Here is a 19,143-nt window from a genome sequence, read left to right as displayed (position 1 = left end):
ATTCCTTTTTTTTTTGTTTGTTTGTCTGACCTCAAACCGTTGGCTGTGTGGATGCTTTGAGGTGGAAAGTAGGTTGGAAAGTGAGTTCACAGCTGTTATGAATGCAACATCAGTACAGTTAAACCAGCTGCAGTTGGAAAGTACATTGACCTCATAACTGTTTTACTAAATGTCAAGTGAACCTTCGTGTGTCTTCTGCGTTTTATATGTGATGTTGATTATAGTAAAAGAGTGATTATTTGAAATAAAATCCAATTTCTTTGTGTAGCGTTTTAACATACAACAACCTGCCATGAACAGTTAATATATTATCACATAACTGTTGTAAAATGGTGTCTCAGTCATCGCATAACTTGTGAGAGAGTTTTTAGAGACATTCAATGCTTCAGACGTCTGGTTCCTATCATCACTGCTGTGAACAGTTCTGGCTCTGTTTCTCTTGAGTGGAGTGTTTCATGTCAGATATGAATGGCATATATTACTCATACATGCTAACTGAATGTTATATAATATAAGGTTTGTATGCATCTTCTTTTTTGCTATATAACTAAACTCTAAAAATGTGGTCATAGTAAACTATGCAATAAAATCATTAGAACATGAAATACATTGAAATATTGTTCCCTGATGCATGTAAATAATTTAATATTCAAAAAACAGAAATTAGTTATAGTAACAATTATGCCTATACTGAGATGAATTCAACCATATATGTATGATCCATGTTATGCATAAATGACCATTATTTGATACATATTTGAACACTATATATATGTACATATAATTTAAAATATATGCCTGATTTACATCTTACTTACAAAAAAGCGTTCTTCTATAGTTACAAATTCAATTAATTTCAATTTAATCCAACTCAACTTTATTGTAAATATACAAATACATGTTTGTACAGTATAACAAAGCACTGTCAGGCTACTTCTCCGGTGCAGTGATTAAAAAAAAAAATAGATAAAAATGCATTAGGCATCTTGCCATTGTAACAATAGCAAAACCTTTTTTTGGTGCTATATAGAACCATATACAACACATTCTCCAAAGAATTTAAGCATGCAAATGGTTCTATATAGAACTCATGTTTCTAAATAGAACCATTGCCTTACTAAGAACCCTTAAAGAACCACCTTTTACAATAATGTACTTTTAACACGTTTTAATTAGCCGTCCAGAATATTACAGAGAAGCTGGTATGCTATGTCCTAAAAGCCGACGTGGCGGCCGGAATAGTCCGCACTAGCTAGACATCCTAGTTAGAACACGCGTGCGCAGATTGGAACGCTGCCGCTGTTCTGTGGATCGATAGTTCTCGGGTCGTTTGTCTATGTCTGGCTCCATGTCATAAGCCCAAAACATTTCTCCCGCAGATGAGAGTCTGGAGGGAGCGACAGGGACGAAGGAGGGGAGCGCGGTACCCGAGTGAAAAATGGGCTCCAGCGCCCAACTGACCGTACCAATCAGTAGGCTGACTGCATTGCGATGTCCGGGACACAGTTCGGCCTCCCTGAGTGCGCTGTGTTCGTGAGTTATTTTGAAGTTTAACATGTGGGAGGAGGAGGAGGAGGTGGTGGTTTTGTCGAGAGCGACGTCTCCTCTCCAGTTGTCCAGGACAAGATGGCAGCAGCGCGAACAGATGTCCACGGCATGAGTACATTAATAAGTGTATAAAATGTTCGGAGAAGAATCGGATCCTACCAACTCTTACTCTATGTGAAGGTGAGGGGTTTCGGCTTTCGGCTTCCTCCGTCCGTGTCCTCGTTAGCTGCGCTCGCAGCGAGCAAAACTTGCCATGTAGCTGGTTAACGTTAGCTGGCTAACGAGGCTGAAGTTGGCTTCTGGTTCGAGGTTTTCCCGTTTGGACCGGGACCTGGCCTCCCCGGGCTTGACTGGACTTGACCTCAGAGTCCAGAATGTAACTGCTGCACCATTTAAGGTGGAAAGGGGGAATTCGAGCGAGAAGCTGGCGGATAAGAAGCTGACTTCAGCTTGGTAGCTGGCTAGCATGGTCGGGGAGCTGTCGACATGAAAACAGCAGCTGGCTGTATTTTTAGCCACTGTTTTTGCTTCAAGTCTGATGTTACAGAGCACCGTCCACTCCGCTAAATGGCTGACTGGCTCACTTATGTGTCAAAGATGTCATTTTTAGTTGTCTTGCTTGTGATATTTGGCTTCTCAGAGTAATAGACAGCTGTTGGCGACAACTTCACACGGGAAGTTGCGAGTTAACCTAACCTATATGCGAAGCTCGAAACCCTGACCAAGCACGAAGACAGAGTAGCTAACATACTCATCATGTGTCAGTGATATTAAAGTGTACTATCAAACCTCTGAAGTGTGAGAGGAGGACTGCCTTAACACTTATTTAGCTGCTGCACCAAGAAGCAAAACTGTCACAAACTCCATAACGTGGCGACACAGTAATGTAAACAGTCCGCTTGGATTAGAGGATTTCATTGCAGTTCAGTTCAGTTTTATTTGTACAGTGTTTTTATTTGTTTGTCCCAAAACACTTTTTCCCCAGAAATCCAGGTCCAGCCCCTTATGAGCAAGTTGAGGAACACAGCTGAGTGTCAGGAGAAACTCCCTATGAGGAAGAAACACTGAGAGGAACCAACATTAAAAAGGGGAACCTCCTCCAGAAAATACAGTTGAAGGGGCAGTCCAGCCAAAATGAAAAATTTAGCCGTTACTAAGTCTGCTCTAAACATGCCTGCTTGCTTCCTACAGCGGTGCTGCAGTACTTTTTTAGGGTGAGATTTTTCTCGTGTAGGGCTAGAAACCCCCCTTCTGATGATGAATGATCTCGAAGGTGGGAGGAATCTTTGGGTTTTTTTGTTATTGTTATTGTTGTTGTTGTTGTTGTTGTTGTTTTTCCCCCAGCGAGCTGACTAATGTAGACGAAAGCCAGATAGCTACCTTTACTGCTAGGAAGGCAAACATCACATCTGTATCTATTAACCTAAAAATCAGCTAGCAGTCAGAATTTCTTTATTGTAGGTGACAAACTGTTGTCCGACACATTTGCATAATGCATGCTGGGTATTGTAGTGAGACGTCACTGATGTGCGAAAACATAAGGAATGCAAAATTGTAAAATCTGTAAAGCTGACGAGGCTCAGGGATACAGTGATGCACCACAGACTATTATATAACAAGACAAATAACAGATTACATGCTCATTTTAGATATTTAAGACATTTTGAAGTTGACATGAAAAATATGCCTGTGCTTCCTGAATGTTGCTACTCTGTGCTAAGAGTATCTCACAACCCTGATGTAGCTTGATTTGATCAGACTGCTTTGCATTAAAGAGACTCAGTGTTGTAAATGCTAACTAGACCCGAATCACATTAACATAAAGGAAACTGACCATTTAGATTTAATTTTCAACTGTGCTTTTAGCAGTCTGGAGGACCTAACACCTAGTCTTTGTTCTTTAAGTATATATTTAAAACAAAAAATCTGGATCGCTATGTGACACCATTGCTGGTAGACAGATATAGACGATATACGGCATCTTGGATCGTACATGAAGCTACAGAAAAGCCAGTGGCTGATGAAAGTCAGTGAAATATGTTTGCTTTGGACAATATATTAGGTAAGGAGTCTGTTATTAAAGTATTGTAGGAAGGCTTGAACTAACCCTCCCCAAGTGTGGAGGTCTCTCTGGATTGTCTTGAAGTCTCTCTGGATTCCAGGTCCACTCTTCTCTTATTTATTCCTGAAGTGATAGCTAAACTATTATATCATGAAACGGCCGAGGGAAACATCTCGGATAATTAAAAAGGAAGTATGGATTAACTTTTGACCTACCCGCTGACATTATGTTTCTGGAACTTTGTTTGCGTTTCTAGCACAGATTTAAAGCACAGTTAACCCCCCACACGCACATACATCCACAACATTATAGAGCTCTGTTTGTTCTGAAGAATGGACTCATTCACTGGGAGGGGAAGTTCAGCAGGAGTCACACGATAGCATGTCTGCTATTTTAGCAGAACCGAGCGCACAGGCGTGTGGATCAAAATAGCTGTGGCTGTGACTACAATGCATGTTTTATTGAAGCATAATTAACTCTATAGGACTGCAGTGGGTACGTAGTTATGGGCCTGGATCTGTTGGTCTCCTAAACCATCTCAGCTGTATATTTAATGCTTCATTCTTTTAGAAATGATCCAGTAGCTCTGTGCTTCTGCGTACACATGCTTAGCAAAACATGCCAGTTTCAAGAGTCGTCTTGCTTTATGGCCGTGCATTCTTTTGCTTACTTGCTGCTCAGTTTGTTGGCTCTGGTGGTTTACAGTGGTTGCCTCACAGGCTGAAGTTCAGCCCCTCCCCTGTACCGAAACAGAAACACATGTTGCTAAAACAAAGTAGGCTCTATTCTGCGATTGGCTTTACTGTTATTTAGTCTTAGTTTTTGGCTCTCGGAGTCCGAAAATGCTCATATTTTCACATTTTTGCATCTTTGCTGGATGTGCTAATATCCCTTAGTGCTTCAAGAGCACCTTTGGTCTCTTATGTAAGAGAAGCATATCCTGTTTTGTAGCCTAACAGTGCCACTTTTGCCATGGCATGAAGCTTGGAAGGATTTGCAAAGTAGACAGTCAGCAAGTAGATTTTCTTTTTTGTCATTACATGATTGGTTGGATGGGGACAGTTCAGTTATTTTGTACCAGTGACATGTTTTGTATATGTGAAATACACTGTGAGCCACCAGATTTGCTGTCCCCAGTCTTTTCACTGACCGCCTGGTTTTAACTCTTAGCTTAGGTCGTTCATCACTTGGTAAGGACAAGCCATTTGTTTGGACCGTTGCAGATTCTATTTACTCATTAGACTCTCTTGCAATGGGCTATTGTGATGCTTTTCCATTAGAGTCAACTGAACATGCCTGCATGCTTTTTACTGGTGTCTCGTGAACATGATCCACTAGTCTGTTGACATAGAGGCTTCTCTGTTTTTTAGGCCAGTGACCCCGCACTGCTTTATTGTTACCATTAAGACTGATTCAGTTTAGACCTACTCACTCGTGCACAAAACTCACAAGACAAACTGAATGAGCATGTGATGTTCTCCCCCCTTGAAAGGAATAGGGCTGTTCCATGCTTTATGTGTGCTGAAACAGACTGAAGTGCCTTGAATGTTGTTTAGCATGGCTAGTTTGAAGTTAAAAAAGTCCTAAAACATTTTGCTAGAATTGCCATTGCTGTGAAGCCACAGTCAGGAATTTTACAACAGCAAAGATGCAACTGCACCCATGTGTTTTTGTTAAGTGCTAAAGGAGACGAGTGTGTTGCCATCCTGAAATGCATTGGCATAGCTCTGAATATATATTAGAAGATATTAACCCTCCTCAGGGACTGGATTTGAAACAAATAATGTGTAAAGTGTCTAAACTAATTGGTTTAATGAAGTGGTAATTAATGAAATTGAGATGTAGATCATAAACAAAAAGGAATTCCACTGCTTTGTGTCAACATCTATTGTGGAAAGCGCTATACAAATAAACATTGACAAACATCAAATAATCAAACTTTATGCCCTGCTGACTTAAAAAGGTGTTATTACCAGACCTCAAATAAACCAACATCACTCACTGCTGCCCTCTAAATGTGATAACAGACATCAAATAAACAAACATTACTCACACAGTTTTGTAAACTTTTTTCAAAAGTATTTCCGAATTTTATTTTTTCTTATTTTTCTTATTTTTTCCATAATTTTTCTATCTGAATAGGCGCAGGCCATGCCAGGAAGACCTTCACTTTTAATATATGAAACAGATTTTTTCCCATTTCCATCTCTCAATGATTTGGCTTTGAGGCAAATGCAAATCATGCTACAGACAAACATTCTGGCTGTCATTAACATCATCCAGCATTGCTTAAGGACCACTGGAAGTCTTTGGAATTATTGATGTAAACTGAAAAAAAGACAAGATAGTAGGCCTGTCACGATTACTTTTAGTTGGTCATTAGGTGCCATTAAAAAAAGTGATTAGCAATGTATTTTTTTATGTTCATTGTGTGCAACTGTTAAAGTACGAACCTAAAGTGGACAGACTGCTTGATTAACTCTTGGTTCATAGCTGTAAATACTTCCAGCTGAAGACACACTATATAAATAAACTATGACTTGACTTGATGTTATTAATAAACCTCAAATAATCACACTGTACTCACTGCTGAGTTATAAAGTTATTAACAAACCTCAAACAAACAAGTATTACTCATTCCTCTAAATGTGTTAACAAACGTCAAATAAACAAACACTAAGCGCCTTAGACCATAAGGGGTGAGTAAAGACATCAAATTACCTAACATTACTCACCGCTGCTCTCTAGAGTGGTTGACAAACATCAAATAAACAAACATTACTCATCGCTGCCTTCTAATCAGTCAGAACTTAGTTTTCTTTCTTTTTTTAGTTGTTTTCTTGGTTGTTTTCATCTGATGCCAATATAGTTTCTGTTTTTTGACTTGCATTCCTTTGCCTAAATCCAACAGATAAGATGCCCAATTCACATCATTTGTAAAAATGAAATCATATCAGCTCAGATTATTTGCAGAAACATAAAGTAATTACAGTCAGACAATTTTGAGGTGAAGGCCCACCAGATTGTCATGAAAAATTGTTTTCAATCTTCAAGTGCAGTAGAGCATTTTCCTTTAAAAAAAAACCTCTTTAAACATGCATGCAGTGAGGCTCATGTTACTGATTCCTAGAAAACCGGACATTTTCACGCATGGATTGAGCCTCAGTGCTGGATCTACAGTTTCATTCTAACTGAACCTTGACCTGGGTCACCTTGTTGTTTTCTGCTGTTAAAATGTGGAACATTTGCATAGATGTCAGATCAGTCAGTGGGAAGTGACAGAACTAGAGTAAATCCATTTGAAGAGGATTTCTTCACTGGAATAGGCCCAAGTCTGATCCTTGCTATGCACTGAACTCTTAGCAGGTCATGCCTAGTGAGTTTTATCATTTGCGTATTTATTTTGCAACCGAGGTCGGCTCGCCTCGGCCTTCTGTCTGTCTGCACGGCATTGCTTCATCATGGAAACATCTGATTGCTTGACAGGTGTTTTTTTTCAGCATTAGGTCAGATGAAAGGTCGTCCATAAACACGTTTTTTTTAACAGTGCCAGGTAAAAGAACTTTGGGTAGTCAGTTTGACCTCGCTGAAGGAGTAATGCTCTCAGATGGGCAATATCAGGTTACATGTCATGCAGTAATAATAGCAGACTCTGCAGCTGCCCCTTTAGTAAGCTTAGCTAAATGAAAGGGCTAAAACTTGAAGCTTTATCTCTGAGCATTCGGTTCTGGATAGCGTGGCTATTTTAGGAGTGCTGTTCATAGTATGGTATTTCAAGAAGAATGTGTCGGTTATAGATTGCTAAAGCTAAACACGATGTTACGTATAAACACTACATCATAACATTTAATAAAGTATTCAGCATAGACGGTATGTTTTAAGTGGGTTTTGAACAGAGCATGATATGAAATGCTTAAATACAGCCGTCATGTGTTTAATTATTCAACAAAATAATACTGCAATAATTGCACGAACTTACTGCTGTCATTTATGTTGCATATTCTGTACTGACTACTAAGCCAAAATTTCTTTTTAGGTGTCTTTTTCTTTTAAGACACCTGTCATTAACCGTATAAGGTGAGGTGGAGCATCAGAAGTCAGATCTGATCAAACAGTGGAGGAATAATTTGATGATTTGATACCAAAGTCCTATTTTTAACCCCCATCTTGGCTGAGTAATGTTGTGTTGGTCAGTCTCAGACTCAAGAGGATTGACATGTCTGCAGTTTTAAGTAACATAATCTCTCCTTTCCAAGTAGGTTAGGGATAACGGAGAGACTAGTTATCAGACCACATGCTTTCTCCGGGGAATAGTTGACGAAAGCCAGGCTTTGCGAAAGTTTCAGCAAAAGAATGAAAGCCTACGCCTGCTCTGAATCTCAGTGAACCTCCTTTTTTGAGATTAGATATTATAGCATCTTGAGTACATCACAGAACACTGTAAATATTGATAGTATACAACAGTTTACTTATTTTCACACAACTGATATTTTACTCAAGAGTTTAAGTTTTCAAAAAGGGAATGTAACATAAGTATAGTGACAGGGCAAATATGGCTTTACTAGCTTAGTACAACTTTTGATCCTGAATGTCATCTGAACTACTGCTCTACTTTAGAGTTCAGTTTGTAGTGTTAACGTGAACAAAATTTGTTAATTTATTTTAAAATGGTGAGGCATGTACATTTACAGTATACAGTGTACATGGTCTCTGGCCTTTCAGTGCATTTTGTCACTTAATGTGACCAAGAAGAGCCTACTTTTACGGGTAAAGCAGTTTGATCAGAAGACAGATTAGTTGTGGGATACGTGTGGGCTGAGCATCTGAAGCTGAAATGTTTTTCTTAGAGCATTTGCACCTACTTTGTTAGTTTGTTTTGAATAAGGTAAACTTTGTCTTTTGCCGCCTCCTCCTATTGGGCCTGTTACCAGGACAATTTCTTAAATATCTCTACTCTTTATGCAGTTAAAACAGTATAAAGGTTTTGGGTTTTAAGAGAGTTTAAGCTTGGACCTTCATGTCATCTGAAAGTATGTCAACATTTCATATAAATGAGACAAGCCAGAACCATAACTTTGCATATCAGCCAATTGCAGTGGAAATTGGCAGGCTTTCCTGAAGTGAACAGACATGAGGTGAATTATACACACCGCTATCTTGCTCCTTTCTCTTTGTATTATTTCTGTAGTGATAATCCAGTAGGGTTGTGATTCATGACTTTTCTCTATGTGCTAGTTATAAAAAATAGAAGAAGCTGGATCAGTTGCTGGAAGATGTGTAAAAGGTTAGTGTACTAGGCCTATGAGTCCCAGTCCCACGCTTCAGTTAAAGTGGACATCCAAAATCCAAATATTTTGACTGTAGAGGATTTGCGAGTGGAGTTTTTGCTCCATCCCTGTGTGATAGAGATCTGTGGGAGATGGGAGGGTTGGTTTGCCAGGTGTCTAATCCAAGGAAATACAGCATGTACTGCTGATTTTCAACCAAAAGTCATTTTTACCCTGTAATGCTCAAACATTGGTTGTTAAAGTTAAAGAAGAGGTTGGGCACCCATAACTGGAGCACATGATTCTATTGGTCAGTTATGGTGTAGTTTTGTCCCTCTAAGTTGACAGACAAGGTTTCCTTTGATTGTTCTTGGTTACCACAAAACTTGCATAAATGCTAATTGTTTTGTTTTTCTTCTTTACAGGTATGGCCTCACAAGTTTTGGTCTACCCACCACATGTTTATCAAACTCAGACAAGTGCCTTTTGCAGTGTGAAGAAACTCAAAGTCGAACCCAACAACTGTGTTTACCATGACAGGGCCTTCCCACTGACTTTTTTGAATGGTAGAACCCTTGGCATTGCACAGCCGACGTACAAGACACGAGACTTTGCAGCTGGCCGACACCGCTGGCAGGACTTTCCAGTGCAGACTGTCGCCGTACGAGGTGTACAGCGACAAACGACCAGTGCAGCAGCACCTCGTAAAGAAAGAGGTGTTCTGTTACAAGGAAAAGAGCCGGAAGATCCGGAAAAAGGCAGGAAGAGCAGCAGTGGAGCTTCAGGGGCAGCTGGAGGGGTCAGGGGTGAGGACAGTGGAAGTAGAGGGGGAGGAGGAGGAGAGGGTGGTGGAGGGGCTGACGAGGGGAAGGGAGAAGACACCTGTAATTTTAACTTGGCGGACAGTTCCCAGCGATGCGGGCTGAAACGTAAGAGCGAGGAGCTGGAGAACGTGGGAAGCGCCATGCAGATAGTAGAGGACCTGTCCATGTTACCCGCAATGTTGCAAGCAAATGTGGGGAACCCGCCGGTGGCGGTCCCAGCAGCGGTAGGAGGAGGGCCTGTAAAACAGGGTGGTGGAACGGCAGTGGGGACGGTGACTACCAGCTGGTGCAGCACGAGGTTCTCTGTTCAATGAAGAATACCTACGAGGTGCTGGACTTCCTTGGCCGCGGTACCTTTGGCCAAGTGGTCAAATGCTGGAAACGAGGCACCAGTGAGGTGGTGGCCGTAAAGATCCTGAAAAATCACCCATCGTATGCACGGCAGGGCCAGATCGAAGTGGGCATCTTAGCCCGTCTCAGCGGAGAGAATGCGGACGAGCATAACCTGGTGCGGGCTTTCGAGTGCTTCCAGCACCGTAACCATACCTGCCTTGTGTTTGAGATGCTTGAGCAGAACCTTTATGACTTCCTCAAGCAAAACAAATTCAGCCCGCTGCCCCTGAAGGTGATACGGCCCATTCTTCAGCAGGTTGCTACAGCACTGAAGAAGTTGAAAGCGATGGGTCTGATTCATGCTGATCTGAAGCCTGAAAACATCATGCTTGTGGACCCTGTGCGACAGCCGTACCGGGTGAAGGTCATAGACTTTGGCTCAGCCAGCCATGTCTCCAAAGCAGTTTGCTCCACGTACCTCCAGTCACGGTACTACAGGTATGTGTGTAAGACTAGTACAATTAATGGTTTTATGTATATTTTTCATGTTTTCTTAACTCCAGTCTACAGTTTGTTGATACCTATATACATACCTATATAATAACCTGGCAGTTCAGTTTGTTTGAGGAACTTAACTTATGCTGGGCTCTGGCCCTTCGGGATCAGATTTATTCCTCATCTCTGTGATAATGCCTTAAAATTCAATGGTTGGCAGTGTTCTGGGACACTTGTTTGACACCTGGATCAAATTGGTGCATTTTTCAATGTAAACAACTCAACAGTCAGAGTAATAGCCGCTTACCACTTTGCAAGATTTGCTGTGCAACACTTGAGTTTATTTATTCATTTATTCATTTATTTATTTAGGTCCTTCCTGATACGTCTAAGCCTTGCCCTAAATAACGTGTCAAAGTCTGGTGGTCAAGCTAGGCATTTAAAATTGGGCTCCCATAATAAATTGTTGCCAACTAAAGGTGGCCCTCAGCCGTTGGCACCACAGTTTTCAAATAATAGCTGACCGCTCATGTGCTGTGTTTCGTATCCCTTTGTGCTGAAACCAAACACCACTTCATTCAGCAATGACGTATTTATAGCAGAGGATTGCATAATGCTTAACCCATTGTGTTGTGTTAAGGAAAACTAAAAGAAAATAAAAGTATTTTATAATTTAGGATTTTTCAGAATGCTGCTCTTCAGAGTGCCTAGTAAGTATGCTGTTGTGCATCATACACATCTAAATCCCCATATCGTATTATACAGGAAAAGCAGGGTGTTGTCTCAGGACCTCTGTAGTATGAATGTTTACATTCCAGTCAGCTCTAATACTAACAACTTGAGCTGTCTGGAATGATTAGCCTTTTGCCCTTCCAGGTTGTTCTGTAGACAGTTGCTGAACACATTTACGTGTGAATTTATGGTGGTTAGCAATTAGCGTTTAATAATAGCGATACACTGTAATGAATATTCTTGGCTGAAACTGAAACTTACTTGGCTGAAAACTGAAACCGAAAACCAAAAAAAAGGGATAATAAAAATAATTTACATAATAAACTTACTAAGATTATTACAGTATTAAAGGGTTCATTGCATTATGAAAGAATTCTTCAGATTGATGGAGAAGGAACTTTATATGTTCCGTGTAGAACCTTTTGGAAAAGGGTTCTGTATAGCACCAAAAAGGGTTCTTCTATTGTTACCAGTTGACAATAACAATAGGAGAACCCTTTTTGGTGCTGTGTCAAACCTTTTTCAAAAAGATTTTATATAGAACCATTTCCAGAAGAATCTCTATCAATCTGAAGAACCTTTTCACGATGCAAAGAGCCCTTTGATCCTGCAAAGAGTTCTTTGAGTGAACCATCTTTTTTAAGAGTGTAGGATATAGTATGTGCCATGAAATTCAATGTTCTTGGTAACAGAATGGCTGAGCATCCAAGAATTGCTCTGAATTGTCAGGCCATGAATCACGAATTCCATCATTTTTAGTTAATCTTTGCACTTCTTTCTACTGTCGTTTGTGGATTTGTTTGTCATTTTAAAAACTGGGGGTTTTGAGAACTTTCCCTTTGGTTTCTGTTTTTGTGCTGTGTTCTGTGTAGTGAGCAGGATGTCTATAAAGCAGTATCAAACCTGTAATGGATTTTTTGAAGTGTTTGGGTGTTGTGCCTTCTCTTGATACTTAACACAAACGCTGATTATAAATGGCTTGTCTGTCTCATAAAAACTAAGAAAAGCTCCACATGACATACGTATCACTGTTTATCTGCTGCTGCTCAAGCTGTTTGACCACATCTGTGCTGATGGGCACAAGAAAGTGACGGAAACAAACAGGATTTTTAATCACTATTTCTCATTTTCATTACCTTTCAAACGATAGGTACATTTTTTGCAGACAGTTTAATCCTTTGTTATTTTTAAAAATTTTCAGCCAATTTTCTCTTTTGGCTAGAAACGAAAAATAGCATTTTTGACCTTTTTAGGTGATGGTGGCTGAAATTGTGATGCCTCCCTAATTCTTAACAAGTCTTTCTGGTAGAATAAATGTAGACAACAGTGTATGTTGGAGTATGTGGTCTGCTTTCATTTTCAGCCTGATGCACTTCCCCATACTCTAAGATGACAAAGTTTTCATAAATTTGAGGGTTTTCTCTGTCGGCTTATTTTGAAAGTTTACTAGTTACTAATTTATCAGTTATTTTGCATCTTTATTTTTCAATTATTTGAATCTCAATTTCTCTAAATTTCTTAACGTACGTTTCTCCAACCTAGGTGCCCATTCCTTTTTTTAGTAGTGTGCTATTAACTTGTCTGAAAGCTTTGAAAGGTTGCTATCATAATTTATCTTAAAAAGCTAATGCTCGGAGGTAGATACATGGATTACAATTTAGTGGGTGTGCCGGCGTGTTTGTGGAAATGAAGAGGCTTCATGGTGAATAGGGCTGGTGAAGTGTGATTATATGCTGCCCTTAAGCAACAGAAACTTTGAACAGATCAACATAGGATGCACAAGATACTTCTCAGTACCGACTTGAATAATGAGTGAATTTTCACAGATATGAAGTCTGCATTTCTCAAAAGCAGCCAAGTTTTCAGGCAGAAAATCTGTGCGATAGGACTTTGGCATGAATAGACACTTTTTCACCACTGGAATGTTCAGCACACATAAAACTTTCCACATAATCCTGTTCTTATGTAAGAATAAGTCTACGTGAGTCTGTAATTTTTCATGTTTTCTTTCTTTTGATGCTTTTTGCTGGTTAACATGAGATGTAATCTTGATGTGCATTTCCTTGCCTGCCAAATGCTGCCAGAACTGTACTATTTTGCAGTTTAGTTGCCTTATCACAGCATGCATCTGTAAATGGTGGCATGAAGATAATGTTGACATGCTAAGAGTGCTACGTGAAAAGAGCTAATGACAGTGCAGTACTGCCATCCACACTGTGTGATTTATTAGATTATCTACCTTGTGTGCATTAGACAGGCACTATCCTACAATGAGAATTTATATTAGAATTATCAAGTTTAACTGTAAGACAATCCGAAGCCTAGTCACTCTTCAGAGTGTAAAGATACAAGTCAAAAGTTTGGAATCGCCTGCCATATTAATAATTGATGTTATTTTATTCAAATTTAGCTTATATAGTGTAGGCTTGGCACCAGAAAGCATGTTTATTCAGTATTTCAATTTCTTTGGGGAAAAAAAAATTAAATAATATACTGTAAATATTTATGTATTGGAATTCCTTGATGTTATCTGCCTGAGATTTTGATTGCCATGTTTCAAATATGAGGCATTCAAGGTGTTAATTATAACTTAATTTCTTGTTTTTCCATAGCTTCCTACTATTTACTTGAATAGTTGCATTATAATAATATCATGCCATAATTTTATCTGCAACATTTGTTTTTGTTAAATTAAAAATAGCGACCCCAAACGTTTGAACTGTAATTTCAAACTTTTGAATGCCAGCCTATATAACGCATATAAACACATGGTTAAAATTGTCGCTGTCAGGACACGACTTCATTTCTCCAATTTTGTCATTAAAAAAATAATTACAGATTTTTTAAATGCCTGCTGCCCTTTCCGATGTGTAAAAGGAGGGAGGGGGATATTAAAAAAAATAATAATAATCATAATTCATTTTCCAACCTCTCTTTATTACTAAAACATCTGTTTTTGTTCCTTTAATACACTATATGTATATGTCATCTGTTCTAATTGGCTGCCTTTATATTGTGTCTATTCAGAAAGCACCGAAGCAGTGGAAGATGACACTCATTATAACCTCAGCATGAATGGGTGGGGTTAAACTGCTGTAGGCTTAATGGGTATATTTAAATGTTTGGGCTTTCATAGCATCACAGAAGTAATGAATGCAAAACAGGTTAGTTTGTACATATAGCCTGTATGGACTGAGGAGTGAATTTTAACAACACTACATCAAACTCGTTTTTTTGATAACGGCCATTTGACTTTAACTGTAAAACTTTTATCCCGACATATTTTATCTCTTCATCATCTTTATGTTCTTAAGTCTTGAAACCAGTCATCTCCCTTTTTAATCAGGTCAGATATCTTTTAAGTCCTTGTGGAATTGCTGGCAAGGAAATGTCACCTATGGCAAACATCCTGTCTATTCAGGAGCTACATACCAGCCCAGTAAAACTATGCGTCTGGCAGGGGGTAAGCCTTTCATGGCCTTTTAGTATGGGAAAGGAAGCAGTGTTCTGAAAACAGGCCTAGCACAATAGGACTTGCAGAAAAGAAGTCAATCATTTTTGGGAGGAGAGAGAAGAACTTCAGTGAATGATGATAAGCAAAGTTCAAGTGAAACATTTTGGCTTTCAGCTTCCAAATATTTCTTTACATTATTTTCAGATTCCAAACATTTTTCAGATTTCGGTTTATTATTATGCTCGTTCTGTATCTGCTTGTTTAGTATACTTTTGCCTCTCTGTCCATGTCTTTCTCCCTCTTTGTTAAGTGTTACATTATACATGTTGAATGCCAGGGTGCGTGTCTGTTTATTAGTAGCCGTAACTGTTGTACTTACAGATGGAAAAAAATCACAGAGAGTTAACCTTGGCAGCTGAACATAGGTGGCTGGTCTGTGTTTTAGTTCAGAAAATGGACATCTGTTACATAATCGTCAGGAATGGCCCACTTTAGTGTTTATCGTTCCATCTTGATGAGCGTCTCAGTCCTGTGAGAATGTTTACAGCGGCCCCCCGAGCTCCAGAGCGGATGTCCTTACTGAGCCCTCTCTTAGGGACATATTGACTTTTTTTTTCCTCCCTGTTTTCAGCTTTTAATTGGCCTTGATGCAGCTATTATGCTCACAAACATCAGTTTTGACTGTATTCATTTAATAAAAAATACTGCTGTGATGCTATTTGCTCATAGTTGACCTCAAACATTTATTTCAGTTGACGTCACATTTTGGATCATTGTTATGAGCTATCTGAGAAGCTTTAATTTTGTTTGGTACAATGCTCATATTCTAAAATGTTCTTGTGAAGACTCTTCCCCGACCCCTGCCTCCCGGTGGACTGTAGCCACACTTCACCCCTTCAACTCGTTCACTCCATCCTGGGGGAGACTGTACAATTTTAGACATCTTTTGGTGCAGTTTTGCAGTCACAGACAAAATGTCAGAGCTGTAGCTACATCAGTAAGAGCAGTGACAGCTTAAAGATATAAAAGCATTCTTTTAAAAAAGACAATTTGCAAGGTAGATGAAAAGAAATGATTACATGTGACAGCAAACTTACATGTAATCTTCCCACTTTAAACTAAAGGCTGCTTCCTAGATGTAGAGGAAATATTTACTAACCCACAGCAGGTAACCCTGGTTGAAATGACTTGTGATATGTAGGGAGAAAATGATCTAAAAGTATCTGATATTTCCAGAGTTATCTGAGAAATCAGTGCAAGTATCTTATTGGGTTCTTGTGTAACTTTTTTGATTGTAAATGATAAAAATGATGCGTAAACCCTAAAATCTGCCACAGTTCTTGCTTGTGTATAATCTCTGCTGAAAGCGTGCTGTGAAAAGCATCACACACAAGTAACTAGGATTTGCTGATTTATTGATTTATTTTCCAAGTTAATATTACTTTATTTTAAATGTGGCAGGTGATGTTTTGATTTGGTGGAAAGGCTTAGCCAGTCTAATGATGGCTATTTGTTAGGTAATGTGTACAGAACTGAGTAGTAGGGGTGGTCAAAATGACTATTGTTCTCTTGCTACATTACATCACATTGCATCATAATATGTGTTTCTGAGTAAATGTGGATATCGTTAGTACTTAAAGAACATAGACCAACATGTTTTATTGCAAGGAGAGCAGAATTAGTCAGTGTGGTATGTGAAGAGTTGAATACAAATTGTTTTCATAGTTTTTGATAGTGTCTTTTTTGCCTTGTCCAACTTATCAACTTTTGAAACTCATAAGAAACTAAATATATTTACTAAATATTGTAACTAAGTATTGTGATGTTAGATTTTTGCCACATTGCCCACCCCTACTGATCAGATTTACTCAAGCACATTCAACTGCCTTACTACTTTGAACAGTAGCTTGAAAAGATGCAGTGATTGGCTTCATGTATCATGGAGGAACTCCAGCAGGTGAGAATTGGTAGTGACAAACATCAGAAGACAGTTGTGTCAGGGAAGACAAAAAACAGACTTACTAAAAATGTATATCCTTATTAAAGCTGTTCAGGTTTGCACCCTTTTGTGCTTATTCCTAGGATATGAGTTTCTACAGTTTAAACAGTTGCCTAAGTGTCATTTTCTCCTTCCCTCAGAATTTTCTGTGGTTCAGATGGTAAATTGTAGAACTGTGGTAAATCTCATTGCTCAGGCTGCAAACTTTCATTTCATTTCTGTGACTATAGTCGTTGTGTGTGGCTCTTTTATTTTCACTGTGACATGGCATTAATCCTTTCACTTTTAGAACAGTTCCAGAATTGTTCAGATGTGAAAGAACTTTTGTTGGCCATCTCAGAATTCTGGTAAAAGTTGCTGTAAATAGCATGGCTTACAGGGGAGTTTAATTTTGGGAAGTTGGGTGTGAAGCTGTTAGCTGAATACTGACACAAGTTACTCTTCATTGAGGCTCCTTATTCATTTCATTACCCTCGTTAAATAATGTAAAATATGATCTTTTCCTTAAGACATCAAAGAACCATAATTAATAAAATTCACTACTTGAGTTTTGTGCGTAAAAAGGACTGTGGTATTGACTTTTGTCTAAAGTTCATCAGTGAAGTATTTGGGCAGTGATTTCGTGAGAATATTCTGACGTTTGTCTTTTTGTGTCCTAAGAAAGCATGTGGCACGCTTCGTTACCCCTTAAAAATAAGGACTACGTGGACATCTGGAGATTCTTCCTGCTGTTCTCTGAAGTTTAGAAAAGCCCTCCAACTTTTGTAGGGGGGTCCTTCTCCCCTACATTCAGACCTCGCCATGTGACATGATAGTGATCTCTGCCTGCTGCTGTTGCAGCTTCTCCAGTGAGAGTAGTACCCAAACACACAGGGGGGTTGGGGGGAGGGCTGGAGTGCGCTGCCTAAAATTAGCTGATGGGAGGATAGCCAGCACAGTTTGACTTCTATAGATGGTGAAGTGCACTGGCAGTTGGAGTGAAATAAGGCAGGATGAAATGCTAGAGAGATTGCACCAGCACTCGTTCAAGGTCACCGTCTTACATAGTCAGCTGTTTTGTTGCTTTTAGAAGATGGAATATAGATAGCATGCAGCAAAGGGGGCGGGAGGGGTGCACTGTCACCCCCTTTGAATTTTGTCAAGTGGAAGGGCAGTCCTGTTCAGTGATGTTTTATGAAATTGAAACTTCAGATCCAACAAGTATGTTTAGCAGGGATGCACGATGAAATCAGCCTCAGATTTTACCAATACTTAGTGATGTAGTTACTGTAGAGCAGATCGTTTAGGTAATGCTAGGCTACTCTTCTAAAATCTCAGCAGTTTTAATTAATTTTACTGCATTCATAACCCTATGGAAATGTGTTTTTCTTTGTAATGCTAATCCAAGCATATCTTGTACCAGTTTCTACGTTCAAAAAATGTTTGAATGTCAGTAGATATGTACATGGAAATATACTGGGTGTCGCAGTTCCCATATTGGTGCGTTCCTAATGTTTAGTTTGCTGTTATTGAGTCTGTTTGTTATTGGTGCTGGATTTGTGTAGCTAATTGAATGCATCTCTGAGCTTATTCATTTTACTAGTGGCAGGTATTCATTGTATTCTATTTATTAAGCCCTTTTTATATAATAATCTGCAAGAGCTTAAAGCAGTCTTGGGGTTGATGCTGACAAATAAATTGCTTGTGCTCTTAAAGAAAAAAAAAAGCCTTGTATTGGTGTGTCTGTGTATGTTTTGAGAAACTCATTTTATTGAAACGAGGTAGTGCTGTGGGTTTTCTTGATCATTTGCCTATGGTATGACCAAGCGACTGCTGTCTCTGTTGCTCATGTACTACTTTCAGATTGAAAGCCAGCCTCATCAATCATTTATCAGAGCCTGCGTTTAACTTGCCTGTGTTGGCGACAGAGTAAACACAGCTAATCGAATTATGTCTTACAAGGGTAAAAAGGCAAATTCATTTTGCAATCTAAAATAGACATTTGTCTTTCAGATTGTTTTGTTTGCTGCTCTGTCCATTCGCCCGATATAAGACACTGAAACAATGGTATATTTGTATTTGTGTGACGTGCTGTCCTACTCATATGTAAATGTGAGGTTGCCTTAATGTTGCATCCAACAAGTAAGGTTTGATGATTCATGGATTCTGAGGCATGTTTTTCATGTTTTGATGTTTGTTTAGAGACACTTTGAACAAATGCTGTCTGTTCTAGCCAAGAGAATTGACTCATTGCCTAGTTCCATAACGTCACTACCTGATAAGGCATGTTAAAACAAGCTTGAGCAGCCACGTTGCTGTGTTCATAAACATCAATAATGCATATGGTCGAGTGTGGTCAGTCTCAAAGCCAGGTAGTAACTGTTGAAAGCCTCTTGGTCCAAAGAGGGGTGTCCATAGCCTGAACTCATATAACCTTTTTATATGGCTTT

The 19,143-nt window shown here is 39.2% G+C and overlaps 1 protein-coding gene across 1 annotated transcript in view; it reads left to right on the top strand.

The window, feature by feature from the left end:
- Positions 1–9,304: 9,304 nt before the first annotated feature.
- Positions 9,305–19,143, top strand: part of hipk3b (homeodomain interacting protein kinase 3b) — a 44,185-nt gene continuing 34,346 nt past the window's right edge. The window contains 2 exon segments of the mRNA XM_036584631.1: positions 9,305–9,920; positions 9,923–10,532. Coding sequence (XP_036440524.1) covers positions 9,305–9,920; positions 9,923–10,532 — 1,226 coding nt within the window.

The sequence above is a fragment of the Colossoma macropomum genome, unplaced genomic scaffold (assembly GCF_904425465.1).
Source record: "Colossoma macropomum unplaced genomic scaffold, Colossoma_macropomum, whole genome shotgun sequence".
Classification (NCBI taxonomy): Eukaryota; Metazoa; Chordata; class Actinopteri; order Characiformes; family Serrasalmidae; genus Colossoma; species Colossoma macropomum.
This window is presented reverse-complemented; position numbering and strand designations above follow the sequence as displayed.